This window comes from Delphinapterus leucas, chromosome 11, assembly GCF_059928025.1.
Source record: "Delphinapterus leucas isolate spDelLeu-1000000601 "Yukka" chromosome 11, BTC_Dleu_Yukka2, whole genome shotgun sequence".
NCBI lineage: Eukaryota > Metazoa > Chordata > Mammalia > Artiodactyla > Monodontidae > Delphinapterus > Delphinapterus leucas.
In genome coordinates, this window is record NC_143139.1 from 38,794,792 (window position 1) to 38,811,782 (window position 16,991).

The following is a 16,991-nucleotide window of genomic DNA, read 5'->3' on the forward strand; positions in this document are numbered from 1 at the left end:
GGAAAGGGAAAAAAAGCTATATGTATACACATAGGATAAAGGTGTGGAAGAATATATATCTGAACTGGAATCAGCAGTATCCTCCTAGGAGAAGGAGGGGAGATGAGCTTTACCTTTGACTTTAAATGATTCTTTAGTGTTTGGGTTCTTTTATAATGAGCATACTTGTAATTTCTTAAAAAGTTAAGCACACATGCACCAGTGACAAGATTCACTTAAAAAGAATTCATTAACAAAAAATCTAAAAGAATTTTCTTCATAGTGATATTATAGTGGTTAAAAGCTGGAAATTATCTTAAGAGAAAATGGTTAAAATATAGTATGTATATGACAAAATACGATATCAATATTTAAAGGAAGCAGAGAATTGATGGGAAAATATTTGGCATACAGTAAGTGAAAAAAGCAGGTATAAAATATATACATGTGTAGCTACTCATAGAAAAGAAGCTGGAAATACTGGTTCATTTATATATCTGTGGTACAAATTACATCTAGGTAACGTATTTTCTTCTTTTTCTGCATTTTCCAATTTTACCAGAATGAATACAATTAACTTTTGCCATAAATTTCTGTGATGTTTTTGTTAAGGAAAAAACAAACACTAAAAGTTCCTTTAACAGCCCCAATTCAGACTTCAGTAAATCAAAGTTAAAAAACTAAGTTATGATCAAAATAAATTAAGAAAAACAGATGTGTGTAATTAATCCCCTACCTCACTCCTAGTATCAGGAAGTGATTCCTGTGGATGGAGACAAGCATGTGCTACCTTGATGACGTGTTCCAATTTTTTGGGCTGCTCCTCTACTTTGGCTGCTAAAAATAAGGCTGCTGGAGCCACAGACTGGATGAAGAGAAAATAAATCACATTTATTATTTGTTTATTTCTAGAGTAAGGTAGATCTAAAAAAGAACTAAGTCTTAAACCAACTTCTTTGCTTACCTCAACTTCGTCACCTCTTGTTTATGCTTTCTCCTCCTCTACTTAAATATCTTCTCCTCTCCTATCCATTAACCACGTCCACTTCTGAAAACCAATCCTTCAACAAACTCTCATTAAAAGCTACCTATTCAAGAAACCACTAGATGTAAATAGACAGCTTTCTATTTAAAATGAGATTATTAAGTTTTATCAAAGCACTCTATATACTTTTTTTAAAGGAGTAAACTGAAATGTCCAGAATCAGCAAATCCATGGAGACAGAAGTAGATTAGTGGTTGCCGGGGGCTGGGAGAAGAGAGGAATGGGAGTGACTGCTAAAGCATGAGGGGTTTCTTTCTGGGGTGATGTAAATGCTCTGAAATTAGATCATGGTGATGGTTGCCCAACTCTGAATATACTAAGAACCAGTGAATTGTACACCCAAAGGAGGAAATTTATTGTATGCGAATTACCTCAATTATACTTACATATGGAGAGGAGCACAAATCTTTAAAAAAGAATTCAAAGTATAGTATTATATTCAACAGCTTATAAGTAGAAGGTACTTAGAGGGGAAAAAAAAAGTCAAGCCAGGGAATTCCCTGGCGGTCCAGTGGTTAGGACTTGGCACTCTCACTGCCAGGACCAGGGTTCCATCCCTGGTTGCGGAACTAAGATACTGTAAGCCTCGAAGCACAGCCAAAATAAAAAAGTCAAGCCAATCCACAAGCAGACAGAAAACTCAGACACTAAACAAGAAATTAGAGCAATAGGACATAAACATAGCCTGAAGCACAACGTCTCTAGAACCTTCAGAATATTTCAATGAATCAAAGATGGCAATGGCATGAACTACAATTCACTAGGAGTTAAAGAAAGCAATAAATAATTTTATAAAAGTGAAATATCTATTTACTGAGTAGAACTGACATGCATTCTAACACTTAATTTGTATCCCTGCAGTTATCTGTTATACTTTGCTAGAATAGATTTTTCTCCACAAATTCAATTCAGAATAACAATTCTCTTCCTTCATATTTGTTGCAGTTATATATGGAGCTTGCTACATATATTCTACTAGACCTTAGGATAAACAAAGAAAAACCAGAGGAAAATGGGCACGAACAAATGTGTGAGAAATCGGGGCATAAAGCACATTTTGAACACTAAACTGAGTAGTTTAGTTAAAAGATATAAATAAAGTGATGTGGGACACAAAAGATTTTTAAGAAGAGAGTGACACTACAGATTTTAGAAAAAAAATGCAGAGTTTAAGAAATATTTGGAAAGGTTAATCCAGAGGTAGGTGGTACTAAAAGGAAAGGATAGATACATTAAAAGTTAATTTTATTAAAGAGAAAATTTTAATAATACAGGCAGGGACTTCCCTGGTGGCACAGTAGTTAAGACTCCGTGCTCCCAATGCAATGGGCTCAGGTTCAATCCCTCGTCAGGGAACTAGAGCCCACATGCATGCCCCAACTAAGGAGGCCGCCTGCCACAACTAAGTAAGACCCGGCACAACCAAATAAATGAATAAAATAAACAAATAAATATTAAAACAACAATAATGATGACACAGGCATTAGGAAATAAAGTTTAGAGTAGGCACTAGCAGTAGAAATAAAGAAACCCAGCTTTCACCATGGAAAACGAATAGGTTTTCAGTAAATATACATATATGTATTTGCATACAGAGAAAAAAATTCTAATGGAATATACACCAAAACGTTAACAGGATTATCTCTGAACACCGAGTTATAGGGAAACCATCACTTTCTCCTTTAATCTGTCCTCTTTCAATTTTTTTTTTTTTTTGGCTGCATTGGGTCTTTGTGGCTGCACATAGGCTTTTTTCTCTAGTTGTGGTGATCAAGGGCTACTCTTCGTTGCGGTGCACAGGCTTCTCATTGCGCTGGCTTCTCTTGTTGTGGAGCATGGGCTCTAGGCGCACGGGCTTCAGTAGTTGTGGTGCATGGGCTCAGTAGTTGTGGCACGTGGGCCAGTAGTTGTGGCTCGTGGGCTTTAGAACGCAGGCTCACTAGTTGTGGCGCACAGGCTTAGTTGCTCCGTGGCAATGTGGGATCTTCCAGGCCAGGGATCGAACCCACATCCCCTGCATTGGAAGGTGGATTCTAAACCACTGCACCACCAGGGAAGTCCCTGTCCTCTTTTAACTTTATGATGACAATATATATTTATAGGGGAAGAAAAAATAGTACCACTATAAAAATTAACGGGACTTTATAACTGATTGGACACAGGGGAAAAGGAGAAGGACAACTCAGAGACAACACTTAAGATTTTAAGCCTACAACTTTGCTTTCAAGAGGCTAAAAATATATTTGAAAGAATCTAACTAAAATATGATATACAAACAATGGCTTACAAGGCAAGATAATATCTGTTAAGTGAAAGACCACAAGAGATAAATTTCAACCTCCTTTTTGTCCAATCAACCATGTAAATACTCATAGCTCCTCATGGAATCATATACCAAGCTAGCTTATCAAACTATTTTCCCATCAAAGGCAGTTTCCCAGAGGAATTCCAGGTAAGAGTATAAGATTTTCTCCATTTTAAAAGAACAATAATAATGCTAGCTAATACTTATTTGCTTGCTATATGCAGACACTTTGTAAATTAATTCACCTATATCCTACTAACTACTCTATGAGGTAGGCACTATTATTGACCCCAAAGAGATGAGAAAACTGAGGCGTATGGTAACTTGCTCAAAGGCATATAGCTGGTAGGCAGTGCAGCAAGGATCCGCATCCAGACAAGTCTGACTCCAGAGCCCATCCTCTTAACCACTAAACTTGACCTTTTAAGAGTCAGCTAATGAGAATAATATACACCCAAATTTGTCAGCTATTAAAAGACAACACCTGTATATCAGATATTATAAAATACAGAATAAATACACACACACCAAGTTGCTCACCACTACTTTTACATTCCCCCACTTGAAAACTTTTAGGACAGTACATACAGAAATTCAATTAATGAGGTTGAATTTCTTCTCAAAAAGAGAGTAAATGCAATGCCAGGATTTAAGTGAGAATAAACCAGTCATTTAATCATGTCTGCTAAGAAATAAAGTTTATTTCAATCAAAAGACAGCTTCTCTACCTTCCAAGGTATTGGAAATATACTATATCTTGTTCTGAGTGATGGTTATGTATATATAATGCAAAAAGTAATCATGCTGCACACCTCAGACTTTTGTGCTTTACTTTATGTTATACCTCAACAAAAATTTTAGAATTTTTTTAAAAAGGCAAGAACTCTAAGCTTGAAAACACTATAAACAAAGAGTTACAACAAAACGAAAAAAAGTATTCACAGCACATGACATATGGCTCTGATATATAAAGAGCTCATTTAAATGAGAAAATCAAAAAAAATAAAACGGGCAAAAAGAAACAACAGACAATTTTTAAGTCAATTCTTCAATTTCACAAGAACAATGACCAACAGGCATCAGAAGTTCAACTTCACTAATTGAAGAAATGTAAATTAAGAAAATAACTTAGGGCTTCCACTATCTTGCTCACCACTCTAGCCCTAGTGCTTGACCAAGTAGTTAGAACTTAATATTTCTTGAAGTAATGAGTATTTGTTGTTAGTGAGGATGCAGAGGAAAGAACCCTCCCCCACAGTGCTAGAAACAATGTATGTTGATATAATCTTTCAGTAGAGCAAACTGACACAAAAAAACTTTTAAATGCATACCCTTGGACACAGCAATTCCACCTATAGGAATTTATAAAATAGTCATGTAAGTGCATGATATATGTACCAGACTAACTTATGTAACATTATTTATAATACAATAAACTATAAACAACCCCAATATCCACCAATAGAGAGCTGGTAAAATAAATTATAGTAACTACTCAAATAAATACTATGTGGCCACTTAAAATGAGAAACCAATAAGAAAATGTCCAATACATACATACTGTTAAGCAATAAAGGCAATTGTGTAAGAGTGGTACAGTAAGAAGTGATTTTTATAGAAATACATAAATGCTGGTACTATATGCACAGAAAAATGTCTGAGACACTATTACCAAAATGTTTATCAAAGGTTACTTCCGGAGGATGGGATTACAGAAGAGCTTTCACTTTCTGCCTTATACATTTCTGTACTGTTTTAATTTTTACCGTGAGTACTTACTACCTTTGTAATAAGAAAAAATAACAAGAAAAATGTATGAGCACTTCACACTACATACCACATTTCAATGCCACAACAATGTATTAAGTCCCCTCAAATTTGAATTTGGACTCATCACAGCTAAACTCTTAGAATTAACATACTAAAGGAGTGATATTTTTCATCTGTTAATTGCAGAATGTGCCTAAAATCAATTCTCTAAAGAGGACCAATAACCCCAAACTAAAAGAATCACTGGGGCTTCCCTGGTGGCGCAGTGGTTTAGAGTCCGCCTGCCGATGCAGGGGACGCAGGTTCGTGCCCCGGTCCGAGAAGATCCCACATGCCGCGGAGCGTCTGGGCCCATGAGCCATGGCCACTGAGCCTGCGCGTCCAGAGCCTGTGCTCTGCAACGGGAGAGGCCACAACAGTGAAAGGCCCGCGTACCGCAAAAAAAAAAAAAAAAAAAAAACGGATTTTGGAAAAGGTCATAAACTCCAGAAGAATCTCTTTATATTGGATAATTACCAGATCATTCATTCATTCAACAAGTTTACTGAAAGTGCTTTAGAGGATACACAGAAAAGTGAGTCTCTGTCCTTGCTAAGATAAACGCATAGAAAATAAAACAAGATATAATTTAAAAGGTAAAAATAGGGGAAATATACATACACACACACATACATATGCATAGAGTGGACAAATTGATTTGAGATGTAGTTCACCCTGGATTTCAAACCTTTACCATAATAAAAGAAATGTAGAAAACTTTCATAATGGGCAAGACAACTATGGACTTCCTCTTCAAATTCCGTTCTTTATCCACTACTTTCTATTCTAGAGCTATCAGACAGCCTCATTAAATGCTTCTCTCTCTCTTATTAAGAGTGTGTTCCTTGCAATCAGAGGAGGTAAGGGTAGGAGACAGCCCAACTGATTGAATAATCAGCAAAAATTGGGAATAGTTAATCCACACTCTAAAGGGTTTCCCGTGCAATTATTCCCAATACTGAGTCCACCAATATTTTACAAGAGCAATATCTAACTTTCCAGTTTCTCTTCCTATGGCATAAAAATTCAAAACCTATCATCCTGGGACTTCCCTGGTGGCACAGTGGTTAAGAATCTGCCTGCCAATGCAGGGGTCATGGGCTTGAGCCCTGGTCCGGGAAGATCCCACATGCCGTGGAGCAACTAAGCCCGTGCACAACTACTAAGCCTGTGCTCTAGAGCCCACGAGCCACAACTACTGAAGCCCGGGCACCTAGAGCCCGTGCTCCACAACAAGAGAAGCCGTCGCAACGAGAAGCCCACACACCGTAACGAAGAGTAGCCCCCGCTCGCCACAACTAGAGAAAGTCTGAGCGCAGCAATGAAGACCCAATGCAGCCAAAAATAAATAAATTTATTTAAAAAAAAAAAAAGCTATCATCCTAAGTCTGAAACACCTTTCCTCAAAACATAACCTTTTCTTAAAAAAATAATGAAATATTTGACTCAGAAGTGTTCAAGTTTAGCCCTATTACCTTGTGATTTTATTAAACAAATATAAGCTTACCTGCAACTGGGATATCACTATGCACTCGCTTCCAAGTCATTTACAATAATGTTAAATAGGACCATTTCAGGTAGCAAAACTGAAAATAGCACTATTTACAATTCTGTCCAGAAAAAAAAAAATCCCTTTATTACTATTATTTTCTTTTTTCTGTCTTAAAAGTCATCCCCCAGTTATCACATAACACACCTTCCCCTTCCAACTGGTCATTGATGGGAATTTTATCAAAGGTTTTTAGAAAATGTAAATGACTTAACATTCACTTGTTTTCCTGTGCCCATATTATTATTAAACATTTCAAAAATCACACTTAAATTAAGTGTAATGCTACCCCCCTTTAATGCTACTCTCCCAATCCAAAAACATTAAGTTTAAATGTTCAATAATCTATTTTATTAGAGAATCCACCTACTCTAAGGATGCACTAAAGCTAAACAACTAGCTAGACACTTCACAGGAAAACTGGAAGGCTGGATTCAGAACAGCAGTGTGACACATAATGAAAGTGATCAATCATAAACTCTAAACTTCAAATCCCAGTTCAGCAGCAAAGATCAACCATAAAAGAAATATGAAGTTGAGATTAATCACAAAAGGATTACACCATATATAAAAATTATACTTACATTTCGATGGAACTGTGTAAAGGACTGAATCATGTAGAATCGATGCATGTACACTATAGCAGTGTTGATGGTCAATTGTGAGCTAAAATGTTCAAGTTAAGGTCCCAAAACAGACGGGCAGTACAATTCCCAGAAATACAACCTCTATATCCTCCCAAAAGGACCATGCAGCCAAGCACAGTGGATGCCCCTAAATTAAAATCATACTTACCTCTCAGGGGTGTGGAGAAAGGGACACCTCCTACACTCTTAGTGGAAATGCAAATTGATGCAGCCGCTATGAAAAACAGTATGGAGGTTCCTTAAAAAACTAAAAATAGGGACTTCCCTGGTGGAGCAGTGGTTAAGAATCCGCCTCCCAATGCAGAGGACACTGGTTCGAGCCCTGGTCCAAGAAGATTCCCACATGCCGTGAAGCAATTAAGCCCGTGTGCCACAACTACTGAGCCTGCACTCTAGAGCCCACGAGACACAGCTACTGAGCCCACACACCACAACTACTGAAGCCTGCGCACCTAGAGCCCGTGCTCCACAACAAGAGAAGCCAGCGCAATGAGAAGCCTGCACACCTCAACGAAGAATAGCCCCCACTCGCCGCAACAAGAGAAAGCCCGCATGCAGCAACGAAGACTCAACACAGCCAAAAATAAATAAATAAAATAAATAAATTTTTTTAAAAAAAAGAAAGAAAAGGTGCATGCACCCCAATGTTCATAGCAGCACTATTTACAATAGCCAAGGCATGGAAACAACCTAAATGTCCATCAACAGATGAATGGATAAAGAAGATGTAGTGTATATATACAGAATGGAATACTACTCAGCCATAAAAAAAGAATGAAATAATGCCATTTGCAGCAACATGGATGGACCTAGAGATTATCATACTAAGTCAGTCAGAAAGAGAATGACAAATACCATATGATATCACTTAAATGTGGAATCTAAAATATGACACAAATGAACTCATTTATGAAACAGAAACAAACTCACAGACCCAAAAATCAAACTTAAGGTTACCAAAGGGGGAAAAGGGATAAACTAGGAGTTTGGGATTAGCAGATACAAATGACTATATATATAATAAACAACAAGGTCCTACTGTATAGCACAGGGAACTATATTCAATATCCTGTAATAAACCATAATGGAAAAGAATATGAAAAAGAATATGTAGGGAATTCCCTGGCAGTCCAGTGGTTAGGACTCAGTGCTTTCACTGCCGTGGGCCTGGGTTCAATCACTGGTCGGGGAACTAAGAGCCCACAAGCTGTGTGGTGCGGCAAAAAAAAAAAAAAAAAAAGACTATGTATATATATGTATAACTGAATCACTTTGCTGTACACCTGAAACTAACATAACATTGTACATCTATACTTCAACTTTAAAAAAAAATCATACTTTCCTCTAAGAATTAAAAAGCAAATCTGTTCTTTCATCAATTAACTTCCAATTGACACTTAACACACTGTCTTATATGTAACAGATATTCACTATAAAGTTGCTGAATTAATAAACAAGCAAAGCTTCTCAGCATGTGGATCAAGAAGGAATATGAACAAAACTATATAAGACCTAAACCTGTTACTTGCCTACTGAAAATCCTGCCAAGGTGATATACTTGCACAGGATATCTCTTCAAATGAGTTACAACACTCTCCCTGATCTGCCCCCTAGGTATGTCTCCACTTATCTCCTCACCTTCTAAGCTCCAGCAATTACCTTTTCAGTTCTACTTCTCTCTGGCACTCATAAGGTGATCCCTGGGACCAGAAACACTATGATTTGATATTCATTCAGTAAGTTATTTGATACTCACTAAAAAGAAAAACATTTTTTCTGATTTTAATTTTTAAAGAGCTCCATTTCTAGTTATTACAAAATATTGGCTACAGTCCCTTGTTGTGCAATAAATCCTTATAGCCTAACTTACAGCCAGTAGTTTGCCCCTCCCTTCTCTCCCCACTGGTAACCACTAGTCTGTTCTCTATATCTGTGAATATGCCTTTTTGTTTCCACTAGTTTGTTGTATTTCTTAGGTTCCACATATAAATGATATCACATGATATTTGTCTTTCTCTGACTACTTCACTTAGTATGATCATCTCTAGGTCCATCCATGTTGCTGCAAATGGCATTGTTTCATTCTTTTTTATGGCTGAGTAGTATTCCATTGTGTATATATACCACATCTTCCTTATCCATTCATCCTTCAATGAACATTCAGGTTGCTTCCATACCTTGGCAATTATAAATAATGCTGCTATGAACACTGGGGTGCATGTATATTTTCAAATATGTGTTTTTGTGTTTTTCAGATATATACCCAGGTGTGGAATTGCTGGGTCAAACAGCAGTTCTATTTTTAGCTTTTTGAGAAACCTCCATACTGTTTTCCACAGTGACTGCACCAAGCTACACTCCCACCAACAGTGTACAAGGGTTCCCTTGAAAAGAGAAACTTTTGAATGTCTTATTATAAAGACCTCAGAAAACAATGTGGGATATACAGAGATGAGACAGTACCACAATGGCAACAACCTTAATAACACACATGTAAAAAGGAAAGTGCTAGGATGCACTGAAACAGAATTTAAAAAAAAAAAAAAGGTTTAACTCAGTACTGACTGGATGCTTAGGAAACAAACTGGATACAGGCACCAAAGAGGACACCACTTTTGAAGTGAGCACAACCTTAAGACACAAACATACAGCCAGCAACACATTTAAATGGAAGCTGCACCCAAGAATAAATTTTCATTTCCTGAGTGGAAAGAATTTATATAGCTTTCTCTGCTACAAAATGAGTAGGTTTTCTGACAAACAAAAACACTTAAAGGGAAAAAAAATCACTAAATCTTTGAAATATGAGGAAAACGAATATACATTAGCACTCTGAGTAACTTTAAAACACAGTATTTTATAAAAGGTTTTTTAGAACATTAGATCTGTAGGTCTACATCCCTACAAATCTACACTGACATCCTTCCTTCCTCTGAAATGCTATAAAACTCTTAACAGTAGCTACTTTAACATATGAGTGCCAAGCATTGTGTTGGGCATAGAAATCAAATTCATGAGTTATCACCCCCATTTTACAGACAAGAAAACCAAGAATTCGACAGGTTTCTTAAACAACTAGTAAGGGGAAGGAACGGATTTTAAGCCAAAGCTGGGGCATTAATTCTAGACCACTCTCTTTATAAGACCTTCAGGTATCGAAATTTCTCAAAACTCTCTTTACACACTAAGTTCAAGAGGCAGCCATCAACAGTGAACTCTCCACCAGATCCCTAGGGCATAGCAGAAAACCAGAATCTCGAAGTCACTAAAGTAGGAGATCAGAACACACCGAAAACAGACTACGAGGAAGAGGAGTTAAAACACAAAGCGGAAAGGATACGCGTTCCCAGCAAGGTTGATGGCACGGGTGAGCGAGCGGGAAATTAACTCGGCCTCGCTTCCCTCCAGCGAACGCTTAACTTCAGTTCGCCCCATCGTAGGCTCTCCTAACTAGACATCCAGTCCCTGCCCACCCTCTTCCCTTCTGTCTGACAGGCCTTGAAGCCTGGACGCCCAAACAGGGCGGGACCTACTCCAAGGCCGAAGGCCTAGGCCGCAAGGATACACGTTAAGACGTTGGCCCATGTCCTGGAGCAGATTGGCCGCCTGCTGGCGATAAGAAAGTTCTTTATCGGGGTCCAGGCCAAAACGACGGGATGGGCTATTTTCCAGCAGTTCTCGAGTAAAATACCACCGTTTATTGTTGTTCTTTCTCTCTCCCTCCATAGTGCTTCAACCAAAAGGCAGCGGCGGCGGCTGCAAGCACTTCCCAGCGTCACCTAAGCGGCGACACACATCCGCCGTACGGAGACAACTGCGACGCGACAAACTTCCGCCAGGGGAGGACGGCTAGATTGTGACACGCTTCCGCCGACGGGTTGCTAAGTTAAAGAATCCACTTCCGGAACGGACCTCGGGTCACTCTGTAGCCGAGTTAACAGGCAGCAGGAAACACCTTGCGTCGAGGACACAGGCGCCAGTCTTGTGACCCTTGAGAGGCAAGGTGCGGTTAGGAGTTCTCGTTCAAAAATAAACCACGTCTCTTCCCGCGAGAACTGGGTTCTGCCTTCGCGCGCTGAGCAAAGCTGAATGCGGCGTCCGCTCACGCGCCGCTGGGCGGTTGCTCGGAGAACTTCGCTTGTGACGTAGGTGACGGTATAAAACTGGGCAGATGGCGAACTTAACAGAGAAAAGGGGTGAGACTGTCAAAAACTGAAAAAAGTAATCAAAGAGAGTAGCCCTACCGTATATTAGAACATAAAGCAACTGGAAAGCTCTCGCACTGTTGGTAGCAGTATAAATTACCCATTTGAAAAGCCGCGTTGCAATATGTAGCTAAAGCCTTGAAAACATTCCTTCGCCACGGTGAGCCAACTTAAAGGAATAAAATGGAATTAATGGAAATAATTTAGTGCTTACCACAATGCTGACTCTTAAATATACTATCTCATTTAATTGATACAACCCCAAGAGGTAGTGATATTTTAATCCCTATTTTGCGAACGGGTGAACTCCTTCCGGGTGGAAAGCTTCCACTCCCACCCTGCGCATGCACAGATTTGTAAATTCCTGCCACCTGTCAAGATGAATCCCAGCTGTTTGAGGGCTGTCTGATCCTAGGCAAGATACTTAACTTCTCTGTGCCTCTTGTAAATGGTGTAGTACATATGGTTTAGTTTCTGAAAAGGTTTAAATGAAGATTTAATGAGCTTAAAGCATTTATATTAGTACCGGGCACGTAGAAAACATTCAGTAGATTTTCTCATAATATTTATTACATTATATTGAAGTTGACGGCAAGAACAATACCATCTTCATTTTTGTATCCCTAGCACCTACGCAGTCAGTCCTGGCCCTAGTAGTCAATAAGTGTTTGTCAAACAAGTGCTCACAACAACCTACAGTAGAGAAACAGGCTTGGGAAGATTAAGTAGTTTGTCCTACACTACACCACTTATCAGTGTAGATTTTAAAATCAAGTCTGATTCCATTGTTCTTTCCATTCTAGCAAGCTGTACTCTTGCTTTTCTGGAACAGTCAATTCACCTTGATTAAATTTGGGTAATATTAGAATCTTTTGTCTTTTATAATAAATATTTTGTGTTTTGTCATTTCTAGACATGGCTGTTCCCACTCAGTTTGATTCTAATTCATTCTCAGAAGTATTTTCTTCCACTCCAGGCCCTCCTCTGCCATATACTGCCTATAATTAGCTTTAGCTCTGTTTTACTCTGGAAGAATTCAGGAAAAAATACTTCAAGTTATAACATTAAAAATATTATGATTTCAAACCTCTTCCATGACAGACTTTTTTCTTTTAATAGAAAAGCACGTTCTCAGTTATGTCATCATGAATTTTGTCTTTTAAACAGGCAAAATTATTTCTCCCAGACTCCTCTTGCCTATTTCTCTGACCTGTGTTTGTTTCTCCACTAAATCTCTTGGATTGATGACCCCATTTTGAATTTGCGCTGGTGGCTGTGTACCAATCTTCCAAGAAAACGTTCTGGTATCTGACAGGCTTCAGGCAATGCAGCTGCTAGCCAATGGCTTGCTACCCTGCCATACAGAAGAGGGGGACCTGTGTAAATCAGAGAAAGGAAATATTCTTTGACTGAAGATGAAATTATTTGAAAGTAGGCAGCTGTGATTACATAATTGCTAAACATGAGTTTTTGATTCAGGCCTGGTTTCAAAGCCCAGCTATTCTTTTTTTTTTTTTTAAACTATCTCAACCACTTTTAAGTGTACGGTTCAGTAGTGTCAACTATATTCACATTGTTAGGCAACAGGTATCTACAACTTTTTCTTTTTGCAAAACTGAAACTCTATACCCATTGAACAACTCCCCATTTCCGCCTACCCCCAGCCCTGACAACTCCCATTCTGCTTTCTGTTTCTTTGAGTTTGACTACTTTAGATATTTCGTATAAGTGGAATCATACAGTATTTGTCTTTCTGTGACTGGATTATTTCACTTAGTATAATGTCCTAAAATTTCCCAGTTACTGTATTAACCAGCTGTGTGATCATAAGGGTCATCCTGAACAGAACACCATCTGACATATGGTGGGTGTTCAATACATGCTTATTGTCAAAGATGTTAGCTTTCAGATACATTGCCCTTAAAGAACAATTGACAAAATCTTAGACCAGGGGAATTTTCCTGTCCTTTTTTAAAATTTTAAATAGGACTCCATTCCCTGTAACTCACACTTGTAAGGCTACTTATTCTGGGTACAGGATGATATTTCGTGGTTTGATCTTTTTTGTTTTGTGCTTGTGAATGTCATATTTCATTCATGTCACACATTACCATTTACTACTTTTAAAACAGTTTCTCCCCAACATTCATATAGTCTCCAAACTAAAATATGAAAGGATGGTGTGCTATTCATAACTATCCCCAACTCCATGTTCAGTGATGTGTATATTTACATAAGTTTATTGTAAAATTTACTGATAGAAAGGATGTATAGCATGCAATTTACAAAAATTAAAATATACAATATTCTTTATCGTAAATTTCTCATAGCCAACTGATTCTCACAGAATGCTTTCATTGACTTTTGCCAAACTCTTGAATCAAGAACCAACCTATGATGGCATTTGACAAATGAATACAGGCATACCTTGAAGATATTGTGGGTTCAGTTCCAGACCACCACAATAAAGCGAATATTGCAATAAAGTGAGTCACACGAATATTTTGGTTTCCCAGTCATAAGAAGTTATGTGTACTGTAGTCTATTAAGTGTGCAATACCATTATGTCTAGAAAACAATTTACATACCTTAATTAAAAAATAGTTTGTTGCTAAAAAATGCTAACTACCATCTTAATTAAAAAATATTTTGGGAGCTTCCCTGGTGGCGCAGTGGTTGAGGGTCTGCCTGCTAGTGCAGGGGACACGGGTTCAAGCCCTGGTCTGGGAGGATCCCACATGCCGCGGAGCAACTGGGCCCGTGAGCCACAGCTACTGAGCCTGTGCATCTGGAGCCTGTGCTCCGCAACGAGAGAGGCCGCGATAGTGAGAGGCCCGTGCACTGCGATGAAGAGTGGCCCCCGCTTGCCGCAGCTAGAGAAAGCCCTTGCACAGAAACGGAGACCCAACACAGCAAAATTAAATAAATAAACTAAAGGATTTCATTAAAATATATATATATATTTTTTTGTTGCTAAAAAATGCTAACCACCATCTGAGCCTTCAGTGAGTTGTAATCTTTTTGCAATAGTAGCATCACTGACCACAGATCACTATAACAAATATAATAATAATGAAAAAGAAATATTGCGAGAATTACCAAAATGTGACACAGAAACACAAAGTGAGCAAATGCTGTTGGAAAAAAAGTCTGAGCCAGTAGACTTGCTCAATGCAGTGTTGTCACAAACCTTCAATTTGTAAAAAACATAGTATCTGCAAAGTGCAGTAAGGCAAAGTGCAGTAAAATGAGGGATGCCTGTATAGCTTTGATTTCTGGTTGACATTTTCATTTGCATTAATAAGATGAAAGTGAAACAATGAGACTTATGTTGGAACTTCACTTATTTGTTAATGACTTGAGCAACATCTTTGCTGAATTGGATAATAGTTTTTGAATACTGCAAAAATATTTCAATTTTTTGTGCTTTTGACAATGTAATGGCTACAGATATGATACACTTTTAAACTTAATCTACATTATTAACATTTTCTTGATCACTTTCTTGACAATCAACAAAACAAATTAAGACCTTGTTTGTAGTATTTGCCAATTTCTATAGTGTAAACTCTCCCACCATGGTCAATTTCAAACTACCAATGTGACATCACTGATCATGAAATTGGGAAGAGATGAACATACCATCACATAGTATTTCCTCCATACAGGTGCAATAGACAGGGACTTCTGGTTTCCCATCTGACATGTAAAGAGCTTGGAAATTATCACTCCTGTTCTCACAGCAACAAAAAAACTGAACAAACTGAAAATCAATAACCCTTCTTAGATCCATCAGAGAATTGAAGTGACAGGGCAAATCTCCACCACAAAAACTAGAGAGACAGGCAAGATCAGAACAGGCAGAACACAGAATCATGGCTTACTAGGAGCAAAAACTACTACTGGAACCAGCAACTGACAGGAATACTTAAAGGGCAATTGACTAACTGGTGGAGACTGAACTAGATTGAAAGATTTTTTTAAAAACTCCTGGAGGCCCAGCCTAAGGGGTTGCCCACATTTTCATGAGTTTTACCTCTAGGAGCCCCACAGGTCTTACTATGAAGATTGGAGAAAAATCCCTTCATCCTTCCAGCAGGGAGAGGGAAAAAGTAGCCGTTTTGAAATATACCACAGCATTCCATTCTCCTTAACAAAGACCTTCCCTCAAGGGAAACTATTTAACAGAGCCTAACCAACGTGGGAGAAGGAAAATAACCAACTCCAGCTTCCTATAGCTGTCTTGTTTCATCTAAGAGGGAAAAAAGACAAGAAGCACCTGTGAAGGTCACAGACCAGGGACACAAGTTCACTAAAAGACTGAGACCGAATAGAATTATAGAACACTTCCCCTCCCCTGCACTTCACCAACACATCAGTTGGGCTGCTGTAACAGGTAACTACATATGAAAGAACTATAAACTCAGACCCTATTTAAGAAGGAGTTTCTACTTTAGCTATCACCCTCCTACCCCCACTCCCCAACCCTAAGCAACCACTAATTAAAAAATTTCTCTTTCTTACCTAATCGCCCTGAGTAGAATCACCCATACAATGTTGAATAAAAATGGTGAGAGACAAAAAAAAAAAAAAGCGTTTCTAGGGTTTCCCTGGTGGTGCAGTGGTTGAGAATCCACCTGCCAATGCAGGGACACAGGTTTGAGCCCTGGTCTGGGAAGATCCCACATGCCGAGGAGCAACTAAGCCCATGCACCACAACTACTGAGCCTGCACTCTAGGGCCCGCATGCCACAACTACTGAGCCCACGTGCTACAACTACTGAAGCCCACGCACCTAGAGCCCGTGCTCCGCAACAAGAGAAGCCACCGCAATGAGAAGCCTGCACACCACAACGAAGAGTGGCCTCCACTTGATGCAACTAGAGAGAGCCCACGTGCAGCAACAAAGACCCAATGCAGCCAAAAATATAATTAATTAATTAATTTTTTTTTTTTAAAAGAAGGAGTTTCTTGGGAAACCCAAAGACAACAGGGAAGACAAAGACAAGGACATCAGAGGAAATTTTAGCCTCTGACACCTATAGCTATAACAAACAGGAAACACAGCTTAACTCCCAGCCAGATAAACATAGAACCTCAGTTCCTTTTACCCAATATATCATGTCTCACTTTCTATAAAAAAATTACAAGGCATGCTAAAAGGCAAAAAACACAGTCTAAAGAGACAAAGTAAGCATTAGAACCAGACTCATATGTGGCAAAAACTTTGGGATTATAAAACTAGGAATTAAACTATGATTAATATGCTAAGGACTCAAATGGAAAAAGTGGATAACATGCAAGAATAAATGAGTGATGTAAGCAGAGAGATGAAAACTCGATAAGAAGCAAAAGGAAAGGCTAGAAATCAAAAACACTGTAACAGAAATGAAAAATGCCTCTGACAGGCTTATCAGTACCCTGGACATGATGAAGGAAAGAATCAGTGAGG

General features: G+C 38.5%; 1 protein-coding gene across 3 annotated transcripts in view; it reads right to left on the reverse strand.

Moving 5' to 3' along the window:
- Nucleotides 1-11,335, reverse strand: part of CCNT1 (cyclin T1) — a 29,127-nt gene extending 17,792 nt beyond the window's left edge. Inside the window, exons 1-3 of one of the 3 annotated variants that reach the window (XM_022572278.3) lie at nt 10,900-11,334; nt 7,272-7,353; nt 716-844 (exon numbers count right to left, since the gene is read on the reverse strand). In XM_022572278.3, the coding sequence (XP_022427986.1) occupies nt 716-844; nt 7,272-7,353; nt 10,900-11,060 (372 nt within the window). In that variant the 5' untranslated portion in view covers nt 11,061-11,334. Of the gene's footprint in view, nt 1-715; nt 845-7,271; nt 7,354-10,674; nt 10,791-10,899 lie in introns of those variants that run through there. The other 2 variants (XM_089920636.1, XM_089920639.1) reach the window with 2 other exon arrangements.
- Nucleotides 11,336-16,991: the final 5,656 nt, after the last annotated feature.